Source organism: Pseudochaenichthys georgianus, chromosome 6, assembly GCF_902827115.2.
Source record: "Pseudochaenichthys georgianus chromosome 6, fPseGeo1.2, whole genome shotgun sequence".
NCBI classification, from domain to species: domain Eukaryota; kingdom Metazoa; phylum Chordata; class Actinopteri; order Perciformes; family Channichthyidae; genus Pseudochaenichthys; species Pseudochaenichthys georgianus.
The window spans coordinates 29,518,678-29,546,333 of NC_047508.1; the positions used below are offsets into that span (position 1 = coordinate 29,518,678).

Consider the following 27,656-nt stretch of genomic DNA (forward strand, 5'->3'; position numbering starts at 1 on the left):
GCAGGTCTCCCTTGGAAAAGAGATCAATGATCTCAATGGGATTTTATCTGTATAAATAAAGGTTTGAAAATGAAAATGAGGATATGGACTTTCCTGTTAACAGAAGGACTTGTTTGAACAAGTATTATACATAATATTGGAGCGTCTATATTATTTTATGATACGATAATATCAGCACACAGCCATCACAATGTTTGCACTAAGGACATCAAGTAGAAAATATTTTATTTCATTTAAATGTCTATTTACAGAGATCATGGTCATTTCAATTATTATACACAATCATTTCACTGTTGAACGAATATATCTATAAGTAACAAAAAGAAAGTCATACAAACACATATGTTTTTTTTACTGTTTACTCACAAATGCCCCTTCTAATAATGTGCATTACAGGTACAGGCACTTTGTAGAGCAGAATAACACTCAACAGCACTCAAAAAAGAACAATCCCAAAGAAAAATACCACTACTCTCCTTAACATTACTGCACCATTTACATTTTTCCCGTCAGTCATAATTTTGTGATTATCCACAATACATTCCTCAGATATCTTCATCTCTGTTTTCAAAGTATCTACATTTGATTTAGACAAGTGCTCTCATCCACATGATGGGGTGCATCTGCGTCCTGCTCATGGATGAAGCTGTATCGTCGATACACCGATCCGCCTCTGCTGGTGTACACCACATCCACCTCGTCCCCGCTGTCCGGCTCAGGGACCCCGTGAGGCATGTTGGCGCTGCCGTTCAGTCTCTCATAGCTCTGGCCCCAGCAGAGCTTCTTCCTGGCATGGGCTTTGATCAAGGCGAACACAGCCAGAGCCAACCCAAGAGCCAGCAGGAGAGCGATGGGTATGCCAGCTGAGGTGTGCTTCAGAGCTGCAGACGATACATTCAGGTCTGTTACCTGATCGTCCCCTGACTTGGGTTGCGGCGCCTCCACACACAGACCTAAAACAAAAAAACTGCCTTTAAGAGATGAATCAGAATACCTTTATTAGTCCCACAGAGGGGACATTTACATTGTAAAAGTACTAAAGATAAAAAAATAAAAATTATAATAAATAAGTTACACGTTTTACAAAAATACACACCCTGTAACAGTTCTGAGGTATATATTGCACAGTTTTTAACGGCATATTGCATATATATATATATATATATATATTGCTCATATTGCACATAATTGGTTGCACCTAAACAGTCCTATGTTGCTTCTGAAAGACAGGGTCTCTACCTGAGCGGCCATCACAAACACAGCAATCAGTGTCGTTGACTCCAGCCTGACAGCAGCGGGTGCAGCGCCTCTCCACAGCATGAAGAGCAAAACCCCGGTGACAAGTCAAACACTGGTCAGGTCTGAGGCCGGTGCAATGCCTGCACGAGCTGTCACATGGCTCACACGTTTCCTACAACGGTAACATTTCAAAACATCATGATTGGTATGTGACATTACACTTTTCCAGCTTAAATCAAACCAGTTCAAAAAGCCCAGACAAAAACATAGATTTATTCGAAATAACCACAACTATGATAACTGGCAATTCACAGACCTATAGTAAGAAGCTAGGGAATATGTTGTCATGATGACCTTGATTATTTAGTTACTTTACCATTTGATCAGCAGATCCTCATTTATGTATACAACGATCCCAGTACACCCACTGTTTAGTAGTGCAATGATTGAGTGAGGAATTAATGTGACAACTTTTCTTAAATAGGGGAGCATTTTCCTCTGCTTTCAAATATGTTGATTAGAATAATTAAAGTAATATGGTACATGGCTTGAAGCTAAGCGCACACCTTTTCTGAAAAGTATCGCCCCTCTTCACAACGCGGATAGCAGACTTTGTCCTTTAAAGTGCTGCCCCAGTCGCACGTCAAACATCCCTGAGGCGAGGCATCTGGAAACACATACTTATGATGTGAGAACTTGCATGAAAACAAAAGTGCAAAATTGACATATCGGGCAGATATCTACGGAGATAAACAGGATAACAAATCGACCACAGAAATAACTGTGTAATGGCTTCAAGAACTATACCTGTGCATGTCTGACAACTGGTGTGGCACTGTTTGCACATGTCATTGAGCTGATAGAAACGATGGGGACAGTGCTCCACACACAGCTTGGTGCCCTGCAGCTCCAGAAGAGGAGGGGCACAGGCCCTGCAAGACTCAGGCCCCGCGCCACACAGCTCACAGGATCGGTCACATCTCTCACACTGAGAGCCCTCTCTGTAATACCTGAGGAAATGCGTGAAATGATCAATATTAACTAAAGACAATTAAGAAATCTTCATAGTATGAACATACTGGCTATGTTAATAACTCAGATTATTTCCTAAACAAAGATAATATGTCGTTATGCTTCCTGGATAAGACAATAGTGGGAGCATTACGAAAGTCAATAGACTTTGTTAAAAGGGTTGCAGTTTAATACCAAAGTAAACATTTGCATGATTAATCAGCCAGCTGTTTACCCTGTGGGACAATTAGTGACACAGAGATGGAGTAGGCGCAGGTGTCCCACAGAGCATGTCAGGCAATCTTTGGGCAAAGCTCCGGTGCAGGAGGAACAGGCGTTATCACAAAACAAACAGAGACCCAGCTCCTTCCCATCAGCATCTTGCTCTGTGGCGTATGTACCGTCTGGACACTCACTCACACAGCTGCTGTCTGGAAAATAAGTGCACAGAGAAAAGGTGCCATTCATAATTCATAAGTCAACATTTGTTGGCACCTATAGAGATGAGGGGAGAAAACATTCTCATAAGAGATGTGGTTCTTAATCTTATAATACAAGATTCTGAAACGGTTGAAACATTTAAAAAAAAAATCTATTTTTGTAAAAAAGAAAAATTGACAGAACTACAATTGCTTACACAACAATAATTGCTATTAATATTAAAACAAAAAAACTAATTTAAGCCTCCAAAAAATAAAAGGTAAAATGCTACAATTGTACACGGAAGCAACACAGGTATATTAAGTCATACATGTATATTGCCATGATTCAGAGGTTGATGTTGTTAACTGCTGATCAACGACATGCAGCTGTTTAGGCGTGACCAAAATAGTGAAATATTTTCTCAAGCCGTTGCAACTAGAGTTAAAAATGTACATCAGACTTGTTTACAATGACTAAACAAGGCTTCATCAAGTTCCTAAATAATACTGTTATAGAGTCCCTGATGACACTCTGGAGATACTGTATGTGTTTATTTTCTCTGTGGCATAACAAGAGCACATTTATTTTACACCCTTTACCACTTCAGTTTTGCAGTTTAATATGACTAGACCATGCTCACTCTGAAGGTATTTGGGGACGGCACAGGTCTGGCATTCGTCGTTGCTCGGCCCCTCACACGAGTAACAGTGCCGGTGGCAACCCATGCAGGTGAACTGGTCGTCGTGGAGATAGGTCCTCGGTGGGCAATCTGTGTCGCCCGTCACGCCACACAACATTGTGTTTGGATCCAGCACGAGAGCTTTCTCGCACTGGGTGCACTGGTTGGCATCCGAGCCGAAGCAGCTGAAGCATGTCTGGTGACACTCTGCACATAGTCAAACAGACTGTTTCAGTGCAATAACATATTATTTACAAATGAGGGTGTGATGGCCTCAATATGCCTGGAGGTGAGTCTGTAATCTATGAGGCTGCAGTGTCTCACTCTGTAGGGACTCTTCCATCTTAAATAAATACGGTTTTAATGTCTCACTAAGCTGTAGACGCCCTTACAAATAATACAGGGATGTGTGGCCCTGGTTGATTACGTGGATTAAGCACTTTCTTTATTAGCATAAGCGCATTTTCATTCAGATATTCATGTTATGTTGACTTTACATTCAATAAAAACAATAGCTACGTATGTAACCAGGGCTGGACTGGCCATCTGGCATACCGGGCATTTTCCCGGTGGGCCGACGTGCCTTTTGGGCGACACGTCATTTATTTTTTTCCCTGAAGTCCCGGCCCATAAGTCGGGTAGATTGACCCTCTGTTTAAATGTTTTTAGTAATTGACACTTCTTTAATAACCTCCCCCTTTGGCCGCTCGGTGTGCATCATTAAATCCCCCAGGAGGTGAGCCGGCCGTTGAAGCCAAACTGCCTTTTTTTTCGAGAAAAAAAAAAGTTCGAGTTAGAAATGGCGAAGGCCAAGCGAAAAGGGGGAGCAGAAAAATTGCGGGCAAGAAAAAAGCAGGCCCTTCGTGCTGATGCTGCCGCTTGTGTCAAAATAACCGACATGTTTAGTACAGGTGCAGGTCCATCTTCTTCTAACCCGTGGCCGATATTGGTGGTGAGGAAGATGATGAGAGGGAGAGAGATCAGCGCGAGTGGGGAGAGGGAGGAGAACTTGCGGTAAGCAGAAGCTAAGAAAATTAGGAAAAGATTATTATTAAGGTTATGATACTCTGTAGTTCTGGAACCCATTAATATCCCTTTGATGAAGCACTAATAAGGCAAGGAAAGGCAAGTGTATTTATATAGCACTTTTCAACACAAGGCCATTCAAAGTGCTGTACAAAAAATGAAAGACATTAAGAAAATGGCATTTAAAATCAGTCATTAAAAAGAAAAGCTAATAAAATAAACATTAAAAGAAAAAATACATAGATAAAAGTTACAGTGCAGTCTAAGATATGAATAGTTCAATTAAAAGCAGCGACAAAAAGAAAAGTCTTCAGCCTGGATTTAAAAGTAGTAAGAGTTGCAGCGGACCTGCAGGTTTCTGGGAGTTTATTCCAAATATTTGGAGCATAATAACTAGGGCCGGGACTTTAACGCGTTAATTAAGATTAATTAATTACACAAAAATTAACGCGTTAAAAAAATTAACGCATTTTAATCGCACTTATTTTTGCACAGCGGAACGTTTCTCACTGGATGAGTTTCAGGCGTACCGATTATACTGGAGCACCAATTTACGTTCATGACTTCAGCATGGGACTTCAAACAACAACAAACCACGGTGAACAATAGTCAAACATGAACGAACAAGCTGATGAGACCGCTTTGGTCGGCCCCGTGGATGAGAAATTTTGTTTTAAAAAACGGACGGATGGAAGCGTCGATAAGAGCACGGTTGTGTGCAAATTATGCAAAAAATAATTTGCATAACACCGCAGCACATCAAGCCTAAAGTATCACCTAAATGAAAAGCATGTAGCAGCTAGCGTGGACGTTAGCCCGACTCCGAGTGCAAGGAACCACACCCTGACCCAACCCACACTCAACCAGATGACTGGTTTCAGGGCCAGGATAAGTAAGTCCACGTCTGAGAAAATAACCAACTCCCTGGCTCACTGGATTGCACTCGACTGTAGACCACTTGGAGTAAAATCCATGTGAAAATTGCTTCTCACTGTTCTCAGGTCAAATATGTATATTTGATTAAAAATGCGATTAATTTCGATTAATTAATTACAAAGCCTCTAATTAATTAGATACATTTTTTTAATCGAGTCCCGGCTCTAATAATAACTGAACGCTGCTTTACCATCTTTAGTTCTGACTCTGGGGACAGAAAGCTGACCAGTCCCTGAAGACCTGAGAGATCTGGATGGTTCATAATTTAGCAGGAGGTCAGAAATGTATTTTGGGCCTAAACCATTCAGTGCTTTATAAACCAGCAGCAGTATTTTGAAATCTATTCTTTGACATACAGGAAGCCAGTGTAAAGACTTCAGAATAGGAGTGATGTGATCCACTGTGTTAGTGAAGACTCGAGCAGCGGCGTTCTGAATCAGCTGCAGCTTCCTAATAGATTTTTTAGTGAGACCTGTGAAGACACCATTGCAGTAGTCGAGTCTACTGAAGATAAAAGCATGGACAAGTTTTTCCAAATCCTGCTGTGACATTAGTCTTTTAATCCTAGCTATATTCTTTAGGTGATAGTAGGCTGATTTAGTAACTGTTTTAATGTGACTGTTGAAACTCAGGTCAGAGTCCATGACTACACCTAGATTTCTGGCTTTATCTGTTGTTTTGAACATTGTAGACTGAAGCTCAGCGCTAACTTTTATACGTTCTGACTTGGCTCCAAAAACCATTACCTCAGTTTTATCTTTGTTTAATTGGAGAAAATTCTGACACATCCAGTCATTGATTTGTTCAATGCACTTACTCAATGTTTGAATTGGAGCATAGTCTCCTGGTGAAATTGTTACGTACATTTGTGTGTCATCCGCATAGCTATGGTAACTTATTTTGTTGTTTTTCATTATCTGAGCCAGTGGTAGCATGTAGATGTTAAAGAGAAGAGGCCCCAAGATGGAGCCTTGAGGAACCCCACATGTCATATTTGTCAACTCAGATGTGTATTTACCTATAGAAACAAAGTTGTTTCTGTCCTTTAGGTAGGATTCAAACCAATTTAGAACTGTTTCCGAAAGTCCCACCCAGTTTTCCAGTCGGTCTAGTAATATGCTGTGGTCAACAGTGTCAAACGCAGCACTGAGATCTAATAATACTAACACTGAAGTTCTGCCACTGTCTGTGTTTAAGTGGATGTCATTAAAGACCTTTACAAGAGCAGTCTCAGTGTTGTGGTTTGGACGAAAGCCTGACTGGAACACATCGAAACAGTTATTTAAATGCAAAAAATTACTCAACTGTTGAAAAACAACTTTTTCAATGATTTTACCTAGAAATGGCAGGTTTTATATGGGCCTGTAATTGTTCATTACTGAAGCAACTAGATTATTCTTTTTTAAGAGCGGTTTAATGACTGCAGTTTTCAGGGCCTGTGGAAAAATACCTGAGTGAAGAGATTTGTTTACTATATTAAGTAGATCTGAGGCCATGCAAGGCAAAACATCTTTGAAAAATCCTGTTGGAATAATATCAAGGCAGCAGGAGGAGGATTTCAGAAGTTGTATAATGTCCTCTAGGTTTTTATCATTAATCTGATGGAATTGTGTCATGGTGTTTGAATTGATGTTAAGTGGACACAGAGACAACACATTTGCTGTTCCTGATGCAGAGGCACTGACTGCTTGTCTGATTTTCTGAATGTTGTCAGTGAAAAAGGAGGCAAAATCATTGCACGCCCTGGTGGATAGAAATTCAGAGGCTACTGACACTGGGGGGTTAGTTAGTCTGTCGACGGTAGCAAACAAGGCACGGGCGTTGTTTTTGTTTTTGGTAATGATGTCAGAGAAGAACGATTGTCGTGCGTTTTTCAATTCCAAATTATAAAGGCCAAGTATCTCTTTATAAATTTCAAAGTGAACCTGAAGATTTGTTTTTCGCCACCTGCGTTCAGCTTTCGAGCTATTTTCCAAAATCCTATGGAGAAATTGCATTGCGTTTTTGACGAAGGAACCGGAAGAAGTTTACTTCCGGGTTTTAGGACGCGTCACTGCGGTTCTCTATTGCAAGGGACGTCATATGTTGTTTTGTTTTGTATGTCTGGCATTTGGGAAGAGGACTGACACTGGCACATTTATAACTGGAATGTCAGATTGGAGGCACGCACACCAGTGTACAGAGGAGCACAAAAAGAGCATTACACATTCAACCTGTGCTGAAGCTTTTTTCTTATGGTGCTCTAAAGCAGACATTGAAAGCATGTTTGCTGGCAGTCAGATGTCTGCTCATAGGGAACAAGTCCGAAAGAGACGTCAGGTTTTGGAGTGTGTGGTGGATGTGGTGAAAGTGCAGGCAGGTGGAGAATGAGGGAGCATATATGCTAGCTGACAACACCGTGGACCACGGTAACTTTTTGGAGCTCATCCTTTTATTCGGAAAGTATGATGTCTGCTTAAAAGAGCATCTGGATGATTGCGTAGAGAAGAGCAAGAAATTGCACCAATCCAGTGGAACAAAAGGTAGAGGGTCTCTCATCACCCTACTCTCCAAAACTACTGTTAACTCCATCATAGAAACTGTTAGTAGTCTAATCAAAGAAAGTATCTCCAGTGATGTCCAGAAGGCCGGAATGTTTTCTGTTCAGCTGGACACAACACAAGACATAACTTCTCAGGATCAGTGTTCAGTAATCTTAAAATATGTCAATGAGACTGTGCAAGAGGCTTGTGGCTTTAGTGAAGTGCCATGCATCCACCGGACAATACTTTGTGAACTTGCTCTCAGAGGTCTTAGAGCATCTGAATCTGGACAAGGGCATGTGTATAGGTAGTGCAACAGATGGAGCATCCAATATGCAAGGCCGGTACAAAGGATTTTCTGCACTGATGACCTCCCAGTCACCCACTCATGTCCATGTGTGGTGCTATGCTCATGTTCTTAATCTTGTCCTGGCTGAAACTACCCAAACTGTCATCGAATGTGGAACACTTTTCAACCTAATCAATGACATAGCAGTGTTTATCAGTGTGACGGAGCGGATCACAGAGTGACTGACTCCGCCACTGACAGCCGTAGCGGCGACACACACACACACACACATACACACCAAACATTTCCTGCTCTCTTCCGTTCGTCAATAAATCAGGTTAAATCATCACTAAAACGTCCACCTTTTCCCCCTTCGTTTCTGTAGCGTGACCACAAGTGCACGCTTGTGAGTCTACAATTATTTCAACATACATTTAACTATATTACACCATACTTACGTGGGGAGCGGCGGGCGGAGTTTCACCGCCGTCTCCCCAGCAAAGGGAAGGTGGAAAAGACGGAGGCGCATCACTTCCGTGATTTAAATAGGATGTAATTTATTATTTATTTTGTGTTTATTAATTATGGGGAATGACGGTTAAGCCGTAGTTAACCTGTGTATGTTTGGGTCAGATAGTTTCCTCATGTTTGAGGAAATTACATTTATGTTGACAATGTGGTTTAGGGATAATTGTGTAACCGGTTGACGGTAAGCCTGTGGGGAGGGGCTATGGGTACAAAAGGGCCGGTGTTGGCCCTGGAAGAGGCATTCGGGAGATTGTTGCAGTGAAGGCAACAGTGAGAATGTGTTTACGCCAGGAGTAATATACAACCAAATTTGGTAACTTTGATTTGGTTTATTTAAGTTATACTGTTTCACTTTTATCAAACAGTATATATTTTTTTTGTTGCTGTTATAAATAAAGTTTTGGAAAGCTTAAACAACCGACTAAGCCTATGTTTCCAACGGACAAATAGAACCCCGTCACAATCAGGGAGTCATATCAGAGGGTCAATCTGTGGGAGAAACAAGCCGAAGAAAAGATGCCGTCGACTCATCCTGTAGACTCATCTGGTCCTATCTCTATTGTGTTGTCATAGAAAGGGGAGGCAGGGCACTATAGGGTCCCCCCCCCTAAATTCACTAGAAGTCATCATTTAAGGGGTTATTTTTAAAACTTTTCTTCTGGCCGCCGGTCATTATCGTCGATATTCACTCTTAATAGTTTGATCGGTGCTCTCTATAAAGGCCGATCAGGAGAGCTGGATCTGATCGATATGGACATAAACGCGAGTGCAGTTTAACCGGACGCGAGAGAGAGAGAGATCAGATCAGCTGCTGAGTCAGACCGAGACACGCAGCTCTGCATAATCACCTGAAGCCCCGCCCTCTGTTTAGCGAGCTGCAGGAGCTGCATGAGAAACTGAAGGGCTGTCAGGAGAGAGAGGGAGGGAGAGGGGAAAAGAGAGGCTCCCGTGTTATTATTCAAAGTTGATGTAAACTTCTGAATAATGTACGTTATCTACTACAAGTAGTTTGTTTGAATGTAATAATTATGTTGTTTGTGGAATAATTGATTAAAAAATTAATCTGTTACGATTATAAACTGTAGTAATAAAGTACTCATAAGTAAAAATGAGCCCGTGAACTGAGTTTTAAACATCAGCATATCTGCTCATAGTCCGGTAAATTACCTGCTTACGGAAACTCTGCTACACAACTCTTATTATTAGGGTCTGAGACCTAGGTCGGCGAAGACCCTATTGAAATTGGAAAAAATCGGTCGCGCGGCGACCGATAAACCTGCCAAAAACAGGGAAAACGACCGACAAAAGCACCAAAAATGTTCGTAAATAATGTCGGCTGATAGACCGCGTGAGCCCAGTCACGTGGGCAAAGCCCACGTGACTGCAAATCGCATAATTGATATCGTAACAATCATCGTAGTCGCTCGCGAAGCGAGCGATAACCATGCAAAACCCCCTCAAAACAGGGTAAAAAAGGGCCAAAAGCCCATTAGAGGTGTCCCAGTGGGTAGGCCGGACGGCCTACAGTGAGGTGGTCCCATCCACCTCAATGTTAAATCGAACATGATTGAAACTGGACGGATTATTTGTTATGATTATTATTTGACTTTTTGAAACGCACTTTTGACCCCCGCAGCATATGTGAAAACTCACCAAATTCTGCAGTCGCGTCAAAAGTGTGGCAACTTGAAGTATGTCATTGGTCCCGGAACTTTGAGTCAAAAATTGCGTAGGCCACGCCCACTTCCGTTTTTGACGTTAACTCCCCCTATTTTAACTTTCACGTAAACGAACGAAACTCGCACGGATATCCAGGGTTCGGAGACGAACCAAAAAGCCTCTTGGAGGGGTAAAAAATAACGTACAGGAAGTCGGCCATTTTGAATTTGGTGTCGAAAAAACGCGATTTTATCGCGTTTTTTGCCCTATTTCGCGTACCTACGAAATATATCTCCTCCTAGGGACTTTTATCGTACGACTCGAAATTCGTCGGGTAGCTTCGCGAGACATGGGAGAGCTTAAGTTATCACGAGAATTTTTTTCTTTCGCACGGCGTAGCCGTGATTTGTCGCCAAAGTTCGCGTTCGTTCCTCTCCGTGTTGTTCCTCGATATGTAAAGGCTGCACCACCGTTGACAACTTCTCTCTACATATCAAACATACCGGTAAACCAGCATCGTTTGCTGTGAAAGCATACAACTCTGTCCACGCAGAATTAAATCCTGTGTTCCTCCGGTACTTTTCTTTGATTTATCCATAGTTCGCTCATCGAGCCGGGGGTTATTCGCCTCCAAGAAAAGGCGCTCGCGCGGGACCGTAGCAGGATGTGACGCATATTTTAGTTGAGCTAATTAAAACCGTTTTGTTTTTTATTTATGTGTCACAGTATCACCTCAAAATACAAGATACGAAACATTTTCAACCATGCAACAAAATATAAATAGTCCTACAAATACTTTTATTTTATTTCCTTCTTATTTTTGTCTAAGCTCAAGGGAGCCAGAGCAGAGGGCTTAAAGGGCCGCATGCGGCCCGTGGGCCACGGGTTGCCGACCCCTGACCTATACCAACAGAGTCACGAGGAAGTCTGAATACTCCCCCTATAAGGATGGCCTAGGCTGACTCTGCAGGAGGACCACACCCAGCGGGTGAGGGGCGGCAACATTCACCCTGGAGTATCTGGTGAATGTGCTCGGGGATGCCCATGTGGCCGCAGCATATATGTCCTTTCACCTTAGGGAGGAACGCTGTGTTCGGCCATAAGGTGACACCTGAGCCATCTGAGTTCCACCTCAGACACGAGCTGTTCACGGACAAGGCCTGAAGCTCGCTTACACGCTTTGCTGAGGTGATGGCAAGAAGGAAAGCAGTCTTAGCTGAGAGCCACTTCAGTTCTGCCTGTAACAAAGGTTCAACAAGAGGCGAGCATAGGGCATCCAGCACCAAGGGCAGGTCCCATGTAGGGGCCTTTGGGATATTCGGGGGCGAAGCCTCAGAGCTCCCCCTTAAAAAGAGGGATACCAACCTATGGCTCCCACTGTGCTGTTGTCAGCCCTTGCGTGTTGAGCTGATATAGCAGCCACATACACCCTGACGGTAGCGGGACACCGGCCGTCGTCCAGGAAGGACTGCAGGAATTCAAAGGTCATAGGCACCGAGCAATATACTGGGTCCTCATTTCCCTCTTGGCACCAGTAAAAAACAGTTTCCACCTGTTTTCGTACTGCCTACGAGTAGATGGTGCCCTAGCATTTGAGAATAGTCTTCCTGACAGATTCTATGCAGTCACTCAGCAGTGGGTCGGGCCCTCCAGTGGCCAGACCCACAGCTGGAGGCGGCAGGGGTCGGGGTGCCACATCCGACCCTCCAACTGAGACAAGAGGTCCTTCCTGTTGGGGAGACGCCAAGGCGTCCCACAGCAGAGTCTGTGGAGCAGATGGACAGGCCCGCACCTAGCTGGGTTAAACAAGGAAGTTTAACAGGACAGCCTAGCCAGGCGGCTCCTGCTAGAATCAAGCAACACGCCTACCAGGAGCGGGGGCGAGAACACTACCTTCACTGGTTGAGTTGATAACGAATTCCAGATGCAGCGTAACCGGGAGCGGGTGCAAGAACACAGCCTCCACTAGCTACCTGCTGAACATAAAGAGTAGAGCAATGCTCCTACTTGCCGAACACAGAGAGGGATGTAAATGTCCTACACCCACGTTACCAGCAGAGAGAGCGGGAGCGAGAGCACTGCCTTCACCTAGGTGGATTAGATAAGGACATTTAACAGGGCAGTTTAGCCAGGCAGCTGCTGCTAGAATGAAGCAGCGTGTCTACCAGGAGCAGGGGCGAGAACACCGCCCTCACTGGTTGAGTTAATAACGAATGCCAGATGCAGCGTAGGCGGGAGCGGGGTGCGAGAACACAGCCTTCACCAGCTACCTGCTGAACGGAAAGAGTAGAGCAACGCTCCTACTCGCCAAACACAAAAGGGATGTAACTACACCCATGTTACCAGCAGAGGGAGCGGGAGCGAGAGCACTGCCTTCACCTAGCTGAAAAAAAAAAAGAAGTTTCAGCAGGACAGCCTATCCAGTCGGCTGCTGCTAGAATAAAGCATCATGTCTACCAGGAGTGGGGGCGAGAACACTGCTTTCGCTGGTTGAGTGACTGTGTCCAGAGCCACCCCAATGAAGGTTAGGCTCTGAGAGGGGTTCAGACAACTCTTCTCCATGTTCACCATCAGGCCTAGCCGGGCGACATGAGAGAGAAGAAGAGCCGTGTCCTGGATCGTCTGTAACCGGGATGGTGCACAGATTAACCAGTTGTCTAAGGAGAGGGAGACTCCGAATGGGAATGACGGCCTCTGACAGCAAAGCGAAGAAACTGCCTGTGATGAGGCACGATAGGCACATGAAAATAAGCGTCTTTCAAGTCGACGGACGTGAACCATTCCCCCCTGGCCACGGTACGAAGAACGTCCGCTGTGCTCAGCACATGGAAAGGTAAAATCTTTAGTAACTTGTTGAGTCCCCTCAGATCGAGGATTGGGCGAAGTCCACCGCCTTTCTTCCTTACCAGGAAGTAGGTCGAGTAGAAGCCCGGGGGCTTGGAAAGGCTGTGAGATGGGGTCCACAGGCTTGATTGCACCCTTGGCAAGGAGGACTGACAGCTCCTGGTTTAGGGCGATTTCTTTTGCCGGGTCGCTTATGGTGGTCATCTTGACCCGGCTGAAGAGTAGGGGCCAGCGTCGGAACTGAAGCTTGTACCCTTGGGTTAAGGTGGAAACCACCCAGGGGTCTGAAGCTTGAGCTACCCAGTAGTTGAGCTGCTGCTGGGAGAAATAACCAACAGCCGGCCCCAGACCCTCAGTACCTTGCCCCCCGGCCTCTGGCTCTGGGGGGGCGACGGTTAGGCACTGGATACCGAGGCTGCCTTGGGGGCGAGTTAACAGGACCGTAGCGGGCCGGCCCCCTCGTGGGGCGCTAAGGCCCATGGCGGGCACCGGGGTGAGCCGGTGGATGGGAGCGGCCTCGGGAGGCAGATGCGGAACCTCTAGGCCTACCGGGGGAGGGCATGTCTCTGCGAAGAGCTGAGAACTGTTGCCTGGTTTGACTAGCTTGGACAGACTAGCTTGGACAGTCCGTTCAAGCACCTGTACGGCAGCTGAACCGAACAGCTCCCCACTGAGGCCACCCTCAGTCAGTAGTTCAACCTCGGCTAGTCTAGCAGCTCCTACCGCACGAGGCATGATGGTGCAATTCATGCACGGGTCCTCCGAAAGGCGCTCCCTCAGATGCTCGAGGCCAAGACAAGAGGGGCAAAGGTCAAGGCCATCCTCTGGTTAAAGAGGAGCCATATAGGTGTTAGAGCCGTTAGACCTAGCGATAGCTAGAGCACTCAGCTGACTGTAAATAACTGGGCCAGGAAACAAATATGCAGTGGAGGGGAGTGAGCACAATAGTAGTTAGCTCGAGCGTGAGCACTCTGCTAACTGGGGTGAGAACAATGAAGTCAGTTAATGGTTTTATGCCGTGAGAGGAGAGCGGGAATACTCTCTCCACTAGCGCCGTAGCGAGTTAGCCTAAGCGAGAGCACTCTGCTAACTGAAGGATGGAACGGGCATTAAACCAACTGTGTGCAGTGAGAGGGGAGCAGAAACACTCTCTTCACTAGCGCTGTAGCAAGTTAACTTTGAGCGAGAGCACTCAGTTAACTGGAGGATGGAACAGGAACCAACTGTGTGCAGGGAGAGGGGAGCAGAAACACTCTTCGCTAGCGCTGTAGCAAGTTAACTTTGAGCGAGAGCACTCAGTTAACTGGAGGATGGAACAGGAACCAACTGTGTGCAGGGAGAGGGGAGCAGAAACACTCTTCGCTAGCGCTGTAGCAAGTTAACTTTGAGCGAGAGCACTCAGTTAACTGGAGGATGGAACAGGAACCAACTGTGTGCAGGGAGAGGGGAGCAGAAACACTCTTCACTAGCGCTGTAGCAAGTTAACTTTGAGCGAGAGCACTCAGTTAACTGGAGGATGGATGCACTTTATATGTCGTTGCCACTCTTTGCATATCATGTATTTTGTTTTTTACCATGTTTGTAAAATGTAATTTCCTTAAATGTTTTATGTGAGGGAATGGAAAGTAGCTCAAAGCTAAATCTGGCACTGTTACGCTTGACACATTTAAATGTTTTAAGTGTTCATTACAGTGCATGTCCCTGTCAAATAAACGATTAAATAAAATAACCAATTGTGCGCCGTGAGAGGGGAGCGAAGACACTCTCCTCACTAGCGCTGTAGCAAGTTAGCTTTGAGCAAGAGCACTCGGCTAACTGGGGATAGAACAGGAACTAATTGTGAGCTGTGAGAGGGGAGCGAAGACACTCTCTTCACTAGCGCCATAACAGTTAGCTTGAGCGAGAACACTCCGCTAACTGGACGATAGAACAGGCAAGGAACCAAATGTATGTAGTGAGAGGGGGGCGGAGACGCTCCCTTCACTAGCGCCGTAACAGTTAGCTTGAACGAAAACACTCAGCTAACTGGACGATAGAACAGGCAAGGAACCAAATGTATGTAGTGAGAGGGGGGCGGAGACGCTCCCTTCACTAGCGCCGTAACAGTTAGCTTGAACGAAAACACTCAGCTAACTGGACGATAGAACAGGCAAGGAACCAAATGTATGTAGTGAGAGGGGGGAGCGGAGACGCTCCCTTCACTAGCGCAGTAACAAATTAGCGAGAGCCCTCGGTTAACTTGTACACAGTTATCTCATTAGCTTGAGAATAGATAGCACAATCAGCGATAAATGGTAGCGGATTTCACCGGCTGACGTGCAGGAGCGTCCGCTCTTTACCGGTCCGGAGCTCCTGGGGTGCGGGCGGATAGCTCGTCGCAGCCTTTGGAGGGCGAGGGTTTTTCTAGCCCACAGCTCCGATCGAGACGTTCTATTTCGTATAAGGCTTCGCCCTCTAAGGCTATCGCTATTGGGTAATCCCACTGCACGTGTGCAGCACTGACAGACTTAATCCACGCCCACCTATGACGTGGGCCCCACCTCCGGCCTCACTTCCGTATAAATAGGAAGTAGGCCCGTCCAACTGCTCCCACTTTTCTTCAGCACTCCGTAGTAGCAGAAGCACTGTAGGAGGCACATTAGAAAACAAAGATTCCTCCCGTAAAACGCTTTGTTTCTAGTGGAAAGATGGAGATGGGGCAGGTAAGTCAGGGCTGCGTCCGGAATTGCCTTTCATGTGAGACGGGCTACATAATGAGTTTTGACAAACACTCACAGTGTGAGTCCTGCTTGGGGTTAAAGCATGCGAGAGCTGCTCTCGCCCCACAGGTGTCATGCTCATTATGTGCCCGGCTCCCTCTGGCCCTCAGACAGCAGAGAGCGGACGCTCTCGCTGCCGCTGAGGTCGGGGATGATTGGGCAGTCCAGGAGGCTTACTCCGTGGACGAGTCCCTGGATTTCCTGGCTCCGAGTGGAGGGCACGAGTCGGATGACTACGCCCCCTCCATTCATGGATCACCAGGTGGTTCCCCCATCATCTCCCTCCTCCGGACGGAGGAGGCAGAGCAGGGTCCCGGTCTAGATCTGGCACACGGACCAGTGGTCTCTCTCTCCGCCGTCACGGCTCTGCCGTCGATTGGCGGAATTCTCCAGGAGCTTCCGGAGATTATCGCTAAGGCAGCCGCCTGGCGAGATCTCCCCGTTCCCCCAGCTCAGGAGAGCGCGTATTCGGATGACATGTCCGGGGTGTCCAGGATCAGAGGGTCCGATCTGGCCACGCTTTCCGCCCATCAGGAAATACCAGGAGGGTGCGGCAGCGAACCCCAGGACATTGAGGGCTCCTATATCCACATACACTCCCCTTACAAGGGTAGAGGGATTTAGGGATAAAGGTTTTCTGACCGTGCCTCTGCTGGAGCCGAACCTCACAAAGTTTTTTGGAGCTAAGCAGGCCAGCACAGTTGCCGGACGGCGACCCATGTTGACTGCCTCCAGGGATCAGTTTGTCGCCCGACAGACCGACAGGATGCACCAGTGTGATTACCAGGCGTCAGCGGCGGCAAACAATATTGCGTTGCTGGTAAATTCCATGGTGCGTATAACTGAGCAGTCCGACACCATGTCCTCAGTGGAGGCTGAGGAGATCGGTAAGGCGGCCAGCACTGCACTCACCCTGAGCGCGGCAGTCGCAGTTTCGCAGGCGCGGATTGCGACATGGGCGACTCAGGTCCACCGGTTCCTCTGGCTGCAGCAGGGAGCTATACCGGAGGGTGCAGGGAAGGAGCTGATAGAGGCTCCAATCAGTCCGGACGGATTGTTTGGACCTCAGTTCCACACCATGGTGGAGTCAATGAAGTCTGCATCGGAGCAAGCAGACGACGCCAGAATCGCCCTTCGGCGGCTGCGGGGGCACCGTCCCATATCTCCGCTCCTCCGCCACAGAGACAGAATCTCCAGGCGGCGAGTCGGTGAGGAACGAGGAACCCCCGCTCCTGGTCTGCTCCTCCGAGAGAGCCTCCGAGGAAGCAGAGCCGAAAGTGACTTTTTGGGGGGGATGTGCGGGAGTACATTTTCAATAAAAATGTTGAAAATTACAACAGTGTGTCTGTAGCAGCTGTTTCTCACATTTCCCCCACACTAGTCAGGCCGGCTGTTGTTAATCAGTCGGTTAACAGACAGCAAGGTTCGCTGCATAAGCCAGCTGTTTGTAACCTGTCGGTTAACAGACAGCTGGGCTCGCCGTTTGAGCAGGCTGCCTCTGACATGTCGGTTAGCAGGCGGCAGGGCTCGATGCACGAGCCAGCTGTATATAACCAGGCGGTTATTAGACAGCGGGGCTTGACGTGTAAACCTGTTGCCTCTGGCCTGTCGGTTATCAGGCAACACGGTTTTTCCTCTGTCCCAGGTGTACCTACGTCACACGGTCGTAATGAGCCTAGGGCTGTTATTACGCGCTGTGTGAATAGCACTGCACACACCCCCGCTCATTCCTCAGGCCGGGGTGAGATGCAGTGTGTGGAGACCCAGTCGCAGCCCTTTCGGGCGGGGCCCCCCTTGGGTTGCTTTACAAGCAACAGCGGCAAGGGCTCTGGCATGGCTCGTCACCATGACTAACACAGTACAACAAAAGCAGGTTTGCCCGCTCTCGGAGCATTGCTCAGAGTGGCGGCGGATATGTTTGATGGACAGATGGATGAGCAGGCTGATCAGCAGAGGGTACTCTCTGCAATTTGCCTCCCCCCCCGCAGTTCAATGGGATTCAGGAAACACTTCTGTTATCCCAAGAACAGTGTCTTGCGCTCCAGGCGGAGTTGCAGGAAATCCTGGTAAAAAAAAAAGTGCGATTTCCAGGGTTCCTCAGGGGGAAGAAAATCGGGGGTTTTACTCCCGTTATTTTCTTATCCCGAAAAAGACCGGGGGAATGAGACCCATCCTCGATCTGTCAGCATTCAACAGGGTGATAATGAAAAGACCTTTTCATATGCTGACAATCAAACAGGTGCTGGAGTACGTTCACCAGGGGGACTGGTTTACGTCAATAGACCTGAAGGATGCCTACTTCCACATATCCATAATCCCGGAACACAGGAAATTCCTGCGTTTTTCATTCCAGGGAATATCGTACCAGTTCAATCGACTGCCGTTCGGATATTCCCTGGCTCCTCGCACTTTTTCAAAGTGTGTGGAGACGGCGCTGGAGCCGCTACACAGAGGAGGGATGAGGGTGTTATTTTATCTGGACGACCTGCTGTTGCTGGCTCGCTCCAAGGAGGAGGCTGCTTTACAGACGATACAGCTCGTATCTCATCTGTCAAGTCTGGGTTTCATTGTCAATTGGAAGAAGAGCTGTCCTCTTCCATCCCAGGTTATCGTTTATCTGGGAGTGGAATTGAACTCAGCCCGCATGAGAGCGCGACTCTCACAGCAGAGAGTGGAGAAAGTGACAGCTCTCCTCCGGCGCGTCACACCTCGCAGGGTGGCGACAGCCCTCTCCGTGATGCAGCTGTTTGGCATGATGGCAGCTGGTCACGCGGTGATCCCTCTGGGACTCCTTCACATGAGGAGAATCCAGAGGTGGTTTATTCGCCTGCGTATCGACCCCGTGCGTCAGAAGAGATGCATGGTGTACGTTCCCCCTTCCGTCGGTCCGGATTTAGCCTATTGGAAAAATCTTCACGTCCTGTCAGTGGGGGTTCCCCTGGGCAGAGTGACGTCACACACCGCGGTGTTTACAGACGCATCTCTCACAGGCTGGGGAGGAACGTGCATGTCCCAGGCAGTGGGAGGACAGTGGCCGGCTCACATGTCTCTCCACATAAACGTGCGGGAGTTCATCTCCGTATGGAGAGTAATCCAACACTTCGCCCCGTTGCTGTTCAATCAGCATGTGTTGATTCGGACAGACAACAAAGCAGCGGCGGCATACATAAATCGCCAGGGAGGCGTACGATCAGCGCAGCTGCTGAACACAGCCAGACGGCTGCTGTGTTGGGCGCAAACACATGTACTTTCTATCAGAGCGGTGTATATTCCCGGCGTGTTGATCAGAGGGGCGGACCTAATGTCCAGAGGAGGTCCTTACCAAGGGGATTGGAGCCTCCACCCCGAACTGGTCTCCTAGGTATGGAGCACGTTCGGGAGAGCGGAGGTGGATCTGTTCGCTGCACGTGACAACGCGCAGTGTGCCCTCTGCTTCTCCCTGAGAACGCAGGACCACCCCCCCCCCTGGGCGTGGACGCGTTCGCACACAGGCCGTGGCACAAGGGGTTGTTAAACGCTTTCCCACCAGTCCCTCTGATTCCTCGGTTCCTGGACCGAGTGCAGGAGGAGAGACTGACAGCAATATTAATAGCACTGGAACGCACGGGAGCGTCCTGGTTTCCATGCCTACAGCCGTGGGAAATGCCATGGCGCAGGGACGCTCTCTCCCAGGTGGAGGGAGCCATCAGCAGTCACCCAGTATTGGGCCAACGTTTGTGGGCATGGCCCCTGAACGGGAACATTTAGAGGGGCTGGGCCTCTCTAAAAGTGTTATCAGTACCATTCAGGTTTCAAGGGCGGCGTCCACCAGGGCATCCTACACAGCCAAATGGACAGCGTTCCAGCGCTGGTGTGTAGGGAAAAACCTGGACCCCGTTAGGTGCCCCCTCCCTCACGTACTTTCATTCCTCCAGACATTACTGGACAGGAAATTGGCTTATAGCACGGTAAAAACGTACGCTGCTGCCATCTCATCTTGCCACATAGGGTTTGGTATCAGCACGGTGTTTAGTCACCCTCTGACAACACGGTTTCTACAGGGAGTACAGAGACTCAGACCGGTGTCACACGCTTTGGCGCCTCAATGGGATTTGGTGTTGGTGTTATGCGCACTGAGTAAAGCTTCATTCGAACCTTTGGATCAGGTTCCCCTAACGTTTCTGTCAGCCAAAGTAGCTCTGCTATTGGCTCTGACATCAGCTAAAAGGGTGAGTGATTTGTCTGCTCTCTCTGTGGCTCCGTCATGTCTACAGATCCAAGGAGATGGCAGCTCAGCTGTTTTGCGCCCTAACCCGGCTTTTATGCCAAAGGTGATCACAAGCTCTTTTAGATCGAGAGTGATCACTTTGGATGGTTTCTTCCCTCCTCCTCACACATCGGAGGAAGAAGCCACATCTCATCTCCTCTGTCCCGTACGTGCGCCGTCATGCTATATTGCACGCACAGCCACGTTGCGCAGGTCCCAGCGCCTGTTTGTGCATTACAGAGAGCACTCAATAGGGCAGCCTCTGTCTGCACAGCGCCTGTCACACTGGTTGTGTGAGGCTGTGTCACAGGCGTATGTCTACTCTGGGGTGGATCCCCCAGAAAACATCAAAGCGCACAGCACCAGAGGAATTTCAACCTCTATGGCGTTGCACGGAGGAATGACAGTAGAAGACATTTGCAATGCTGCATCATGGTCTTCCCCCTGTTCTTTTATTCGTTTTTATTTGAGGGATGTCTCCCATTCCTCTCTTACACATTCAGTACTGAGTGTTCTGTCAGAGTGAGTAATGTCAGGGACTAAACGGCGTGCCCTCTCTCCTGTCTATCGGCATTCAGAGAGCTGCCCCTTTTCCCCCTCTTTTATCGTTTTAACAAGTGGGATTTGTTTATCTCTACTTTTTTTAAACGACGGGTATTCACCTTCATTCCCTTAAAGAGAATATTCATTGGAATCAGAGTTGGGTGTAACTCGTTACTTTGTAACGCGTTACTGTAATAATATTTCTTTGTCGGTAACGGAGTAGTGTAACGCGCTACTTTTATAATCCAGTAATCACACTACAGTTACTAACATTGCCCCGACACGTCATAATCAAACCTCAACAAACACCTGCAAAGAACACATGCTAGGTGAAGCTAACGCACATAGCTGTTGTTTATTTATATCACACACACACACGTAGTTTTCTTCTCTGTTTTCCGGTTGTTGCTTGTTTTGAATGACGAATACACACTACCGCTGCCTGCTGGTAAGGAGAGTTATTGCCACTCACGCATGCGCAGTTCGTACGTGCTCGGCTGAAGTCTGGCTCCAGTGCAACACATGGCCAACACGCAGGAGAACACGCTGACGCAACAGCGTGAGCAGAGATAGACTGCGCAAAATATACAGATAGCAGGAGACAAAGGACAGCCACGGCCAGATAGCAGGAGACAGAGGACAGCCATGGTCAGATAGCAGGAGGCAGAGGACAGCCACGGTCAGATAGCAGGAGACAGAGGACAGCCATGGTCAGATAGCAGGAGGCAGAGGACAGCCACGGTCAGATAGCAGGAGACAGAGGACAGCCACGGTCAGATAGCAGGAGGCAGAGGACAGCCATGGTCAGATAGGAAAACATTCAGGAGCTATCTGGATCAGTCTTATGCGACAATGGAAACTGAACTAAAGAGAACATTTGAAACTTTAGCAGTCTGCGTGATCTGCCTGTAGGGAGGGGCGGGCCGGCCCTGCGAGTAAAGTAACGAGTAAAGTAACGAATTACTTTATGTAGATAGTAACGAAGTAGTGTAATATATTACTTTTTTTTAAAGTAATATGTAATATGTAATATATTACTTTTTTTTAGTAACGACCCCATCTCTGATTGGAATAATGCTATATTTTCAGGGAATGTGATGCTCCTTTCTTTTTCACATGGGTTATTAATTGAGTAGATGTGTTTTGGTACTTCTGGTTACGGATGGACCAGTGGGGCGTGGACTACATCCTGCTTCGCCCTTAACCCAATAGCGATAGCCTTAGAGAGCGAAGCCTTATACGAAATAGAATTGGGGTTATGTACTGTAACCCAGCTTCTATGAGTATAGGCGCAGCCCTCTAAGGTTCGGGCCCCACTGGCTCCGCGAATAGCTGAAGAAAAGCTGTTTGTGTGGGAACAGTTGGACGGGCCTACTTCCTTTTTATACGGAAGTGAGGCCGGAGGTGGGGCCCACGTCATAGGTGGGCGTGGATTAAGTCTGTCAGTGCTGCACACGTGCAGTGGGATTACCCAATAGCGATAGCCTTAGAGGGCTGCGCCTATACTCATAGAAGCTGGGTTACAGTACGTAATAATAATAATAATACATTTTATTTCGAGGCGCCTTTCAGGACACCCAAGGTCGCCTTACAGTGCATTTAAAAGTTAAAACAGCTAAAACAAAAACGGAACACAATTTAATCGAACCGACAAGGCAATACAGCAGCATAAAAGCATAAAACAGGCAAGACAAGAGTGTGGAGTGACGGAGTGAGAGGGGTATCTGTGATAGCAGGTTGAATGTGTTTTAGAGTGAGTAGGCCAGTTAAAACAGGTGGGTTTTGAGGTGGGATTTGAATGTCGTGATGGAGTCAGACTGTTTGATGTGTGGAGGCAGAGAGTTCCAGAGCCTGGGTGCGGTGCAGCTAAAAGCCCTGGCTCCCATGGTGCTAAGGCGGGAGGTGGGGACAGTCAGGAGTCCGGCTGAGGATGAGCGCAGGGAGCGGGAGGGGCTGTATTCCTGGAAGAGGTTTGAGAGATAGGTGGGGGTGAGGTTGTTGAGGGCAGAAGGTTTTTGTAGTCAATCCGGTGCTGAACAGGGAGCCAATGAAGTTGGATGAGGATGGGCGTGATGTGGTCAGACGATTTGGTACAGGTAATGATCCGGGCAGCCGAGTTTTGAATGATTTGGAGTCTGTTGAGTAGTTTTGTGGGTAGGCCAGAGAGGATAGCATTACAGTAGTCAATCCGGGATGTGACAAATGCATTAACCAGGATTTCGGTACTGGATTGTGAAAGGGATGGGCGGAGTCTGGAAATGTTGCGGATATGGAAGAAGGCAGTCCGGGTGATGTTTTTTATGTGGGGTGCAAACGAAAGGGTGCTGTCCAGGATGACGCCAAGGCTTTTGACTTGGCTGGTGAAGGATACAGGGAAGCCGTCGATCATGATGCTTGGGGTGGGGTGGTTAGGATTTTGGAGAGGGTGTTTTTTGAGCCGATGAGCAGGGCCTCAGTTTTACTACCATTTAGCTTCAGGAAGTTCCTGCTCATCCAACTCCTGATATCCTGGAGGCAGGTGGTGAGGGAGGTGGGCGGGAGCGCGGTGTTGGGTTTGGTTGAGATATAGACTTGCGTGTCGTCAGCATAGCAGTGAAAGTGGATGCCATGGTGACGGAGGATTGTGCCTAGTGGGAGGAGGTAAATGATGAATAGGAGTGGACCCAATACTGACCCCTGGGGGACACCCAGTGAAACAGGAGAACACCCTGACCTGTGGTTCCCCAGCTGGACAAACTGTTGTCTGTTGGTAAGGTAGGAGGAGAACCAGGAGAGTGCAACACCAGTGATCCCAATGTCAGCCAAGCGTTCCAGGAGTAGTGAGTGGGAGATTGTGTCGAAGGCAGCGGTGAGGTCGAGGAGGATGAGGATGGTGAGCAGTCCAGAGTCAGCTGCACGGAGGAGGTCGTTGGTGATTTAACCCCAGATCACAAGGCTACAGGTAGTGATGAGCTAGAATCTTAATTTTCAATAAGTTAGCTTGGCTTCTACTCAAAAAGTAGTAACCTGCGCAGCGAGAAGATGAAAAAGAACTGAACTCGTTGACAACACCGGAACTTATGCCTTCCGGGGTCATACGAGGTCACACATGACTTTGTTGATATAAATATTCGACCTACGCATGCGCGAGACAGAAGATATCCAGTGCTAAAGCACCGCCTCTGGCGGTCAGTAAGGATGAAATAGAACTGGCTGGCAAAATATCATTGTGCTCTCATGCTTTCATATTTATCACTTCAGATATGGTTTATGATTGTATTGGGGAAATTCCCCTTGACATAGCCAGAGTGCAAGTTAATAATTTAACAATCCAATGGCAGATAAAAATACCCTGATTAACTGCTCAATAATCTCATCAATATATTGAGAGGCTCACCTTGACACTCCATAGCTTCTGTGTCATAGTAAGTACCAGGGGGGCAGTCTTTGGAGCATGCACCCTTATAGAGCTTTGGGCTAAAGGTGGAGCAGGTCTCACAGTCGTCTGCCAGGGGCCCTGAACAGCTGTCACAGGTCAGGTGGCACTGACCGCAGTGGCCCTCCTCCATGTCCTCATAATAGCCCATGGGACAACTTGCTTTACACACACCGTTCAGCATCAGGTAGAGGAAACTGCATTCTGAAATGATATTAATGTGGGATGGTAAAGTTGTAGTAAGAGATATCCTGATGATACACAATGTCTCACAATTTAATTAAAAATGTAATCTTCTTGGAATATAAGATAACTTAAACATGTTTCTTAGTTTAAGGCAGGGGTGTCCAAACTACGGTGGGTCATTTTGAGTCAGCCCTCAGCAAATTCATAAAGTATAATGGAGTATGGCCCAACAATTAAACCTGTGCTTGTCTTGTATTGTATTGTACTTCTTAAATCAAGATGAAAACAGACATTATAATAATAATAATAATAATAATACATGGGACTTTTATAGCGCTTTTCATGAAACTCAAAGACGCTTTGACAGAGAATTAAGAAGACAAAAAAAGACAAGATGCATTACAATACATAACACAATACATTACACAGTATTCATGTGTTAAGAATTCATTCAATTCAAGTTGAAAACATTTTTTATGAAATCTAAGTTGATAAGAAAAAAGCCCAATAACTTATTTTCATAACACGCTTGAAATAAACCATTCCTAGTTCCTCTTATGATAAGCAAGCTGAGGCTCCTGTTTTAAGGAATTAGTTGCTAACAAAATAAATGAAACCCTATGGAGAGCTGTGATGTAGGCTGTTGTTTATTTATATTCAAGTATTAAGCATAATTTACCTATACATTTGATTGATTTTACTGACATATAACTTAACTTATGAGGCAATATACCTCACCTCTAGTGAGTGGCCCAGCTCTTCGTATATTTTTCTGTATGTGGCCCTCGGTGAAAAAAGTTTTGACACCCCTGGTTTAAGGTGATACAGTATACACAATTAAAAACATAGTAATGATTATTGGATTTTTGCCAATAAATCCCCCTGAATTCAACATAATTTTCCCTTAAAGAGTACCCGCTCACAGAGTAAATAACTCACTGAAACAGGTCCTGTCATCCGAGCACACGTCACAGTGGGGGGGACAGCGTCTGCAGGTGCCATCGTCTGCAGGGTAGGACCTCAGTGAACAGTTGAGTCTACACATACCCCCTTCCAAGTAGTGGCCATCAGCACAGGACAGACACTGGGTCTTGATCCCATCACATGAGGAACAGGAGACATCACAGGCTTCACAGGCCCCCTCTAATGTCTCAAAGAAACCTCTGAAATAGGTCAGGAGATTTATTTTAAAGGCATAATAAGAAAATTGTAGTTAACATGAACACATCATTATTAAAAGAGTTTTTCTTTATTGTACTTATCAGCTTATCCACATGCTTACTCTGGGCAAGTTGACCAGCACCTCCCCTGGTGGAGAAAGAGTGTGTAGCTGCCTTTGGAGCAGCTGATGCAGTTATCTCTGGTGTCCATGCAAGACTCACAGTTTGGAGAGCAGTCCTCACACAGCTGAGTGGCAGAGCTTGCATAAGAGCCGGATGGACACTGCACTACACAGGAACTGTCCTGACTCAAGAAATTCCCTGTAATAATGCACACACACAATGAAGAAAAATAACTGGGAAAATGATTGATTGCATAGTCATGTAAGACGGTAAATATTTGTACCTTTGAAACAAGTAGAACAATCGAGTGCTTGTGGGCCAAAGCAGGTCTTACAGGATGCATCGCACGTATGGCATTCACTGAATTGTCCTAACAAATAAAGCAGAGTAACTATATCGCATAATATAAGATAACATCCCAGTTGACAGAACCAGTTGTGAAAGTACTAAGATATTTTACTTAAAAGTAGGAATATCACAGTATAGTAATACTCTTTTACAAGTAAATGTTCAGCATTTAAAATTTGACTTCAGATATAGTACAACATTTTAGCAAACAAATAGTACCACAAGTGAATGTATTCATTAGAATGTCCCAACTAATAAATCGTATTATAACTGTTTATCCCTTCCATATTGTTGGGCTTATTTTATTAACTGTATGAACTGCTGGGTAGCTCAAACTATAATATTCTATATCATAATTTATTACTTGATAAATAGATCACGTAAAAATCTAAATTTGCAAATGAACTTGTAACTAAATATGCAAAATAAATGTAAGAAGTACAATATTTGTGAAAAGTGTTGGAGTATAAGTAACATTTAATAAATAACAGAAGTAGCAATTTTGGTTAAAATACTCATGTAAAGTACAGGTATCCTGACTTTATTCTTAAATACCAGACTTGTGTTGATGTACTTAGGTATTTTTCCACCCCTTACAAGAATTAAAACAATCAAATCCTGTTAACCTGAGCAATTGAGCACAGCAATTTGAGAATTGTATGCTTTACCCACTTTGACCACTAGAGGGAGGCATAGTAAGCTGTTTTGTCAAAATGATGGCTGCCCTTCAGAAAACCTGCAGCATGTTAACTTCTACTAAAGGAGTCTAACATTCCCTCTTTTAAAACAAGATGAAAATTAACGTAAGTTAATACATTTTAGAATGGTCTGTTACAGAGAGAAATTATAACACAAAATGTTTAGGAGGGCATAATGCTGGCCTGAAAAAAATAAATAAAAAAGAGTGATGTATTAACGGAAGTTGACCACAGATGATTTAAATGACTATAATCAAGCTATTACAAAAAGACTCATAGAAGTTAAAGATACTTGCAATGTAATGCATTGCCCCGAAAAAATGGATTTCAATGGTCAGCACTGGTTAGTTTTGAAAACTATTGTTAAAATGACGAGAGCTGATGACAATAAATGTTAGACTGACTGATCTACACAGGGATACTCAATCCAATGGGTAAACATGTAAATTGATCAGCATGATTACCCTGTTGAGTTGATAACTATGGAGTGTTATCCAACGTTGTTGCAAATAAATAAAGCAAACAGAGTAACTATATCGCATAATATAAGATAACATCCCAGTTGACAGAACCAGTTGTGAAAGTACTAAGATATTTTACTTAAAAGTAGGAATATCACAGTATAGTAATACTCTTTTACAAGTAAATGTTCAGTATTTAAAATTTGACTTCAGATATAGTACAACATTTTAGCAAACAAACAAATAGTACCACAAGTGAATGCATTCATTATAATGTCCCAACTAATAAATCATATTATAACTGTTTTTTAACTATTGATAAATGTATTTGTTTATCCCTTCCATAGTGTTGGGCTTATTGTATTAACTGTATGAACTGCTGGGTAGCTCAAACTATAATATTCTATATCATAATTTATTACTTGATAAATAGATCACGTAAAAATCTAAATTTGCAAATGAACTTGTAACTAAATATGCAAAATAAATGTAAGAAGTACAATATTTGTGAAAAGTGTTGGAGTATAAGTAACATTTAAAAAATAACGGAAGTAGCCATTT

General features: G+C 45.9%; 1 protein-coding gene across 2 annotated transcripts in view; it reads right to left on the reverse strand.

Annotated features, from left to right (window-relative positions):
• Positions 1-343: 343 nt before the first annotated feature.
• Positions 344-27,656, reverse strand: part of LOC117447638 (proprotein convertase subtilisin/kexin type 5-like) — a 36,265-nt gene continuing 8,952 nt past the window's right edge. Inside the window, exons 7-16 of one of the 2 annotated variants that reach the window (XM_034084420.1) lie at positions 25,872-25,958; positions 25,588-25,786; positions 25,245-25,468; positions 24,081-24,323; positions 3,314-3,559; positions 2,486-2,681; positions 2,047-2,249; positions 1,806-1,906; positions 1,240-1,411; positions 344-953 (exon numbers count right to left, since the gene is read on the reverse strand). In XM_034084420.1, coding sequence (XP_033940311.1) covers positions 577-953; positions 1,240-1,411; positions 1,806-1,906; positions 2,047-2,249; positions 2,486-2,681; positions 3,314-3,559; positions 24,081-24,323; positions 25,245-25,468; positions 25,588-25,786; positions 25,872-25,958 — 2,048 coding nt within the window. In that variant the 3' untranslated portion in view covers positions 344-576. The remainder of the gene's footprint in view (positions 954-1,239; positions 1,412-1,805; positions 1,907-2,046; positions 2,250-2,485; positions 2,682-3,313; positions 3,560-24,080; positions 24,324-25,244; positions 25,469-25,587; positions 25,787-25,871; positions 25,959-27,656) is intronic. The other variant, XM_034084421.1, reaches the window with a different exon arrangement.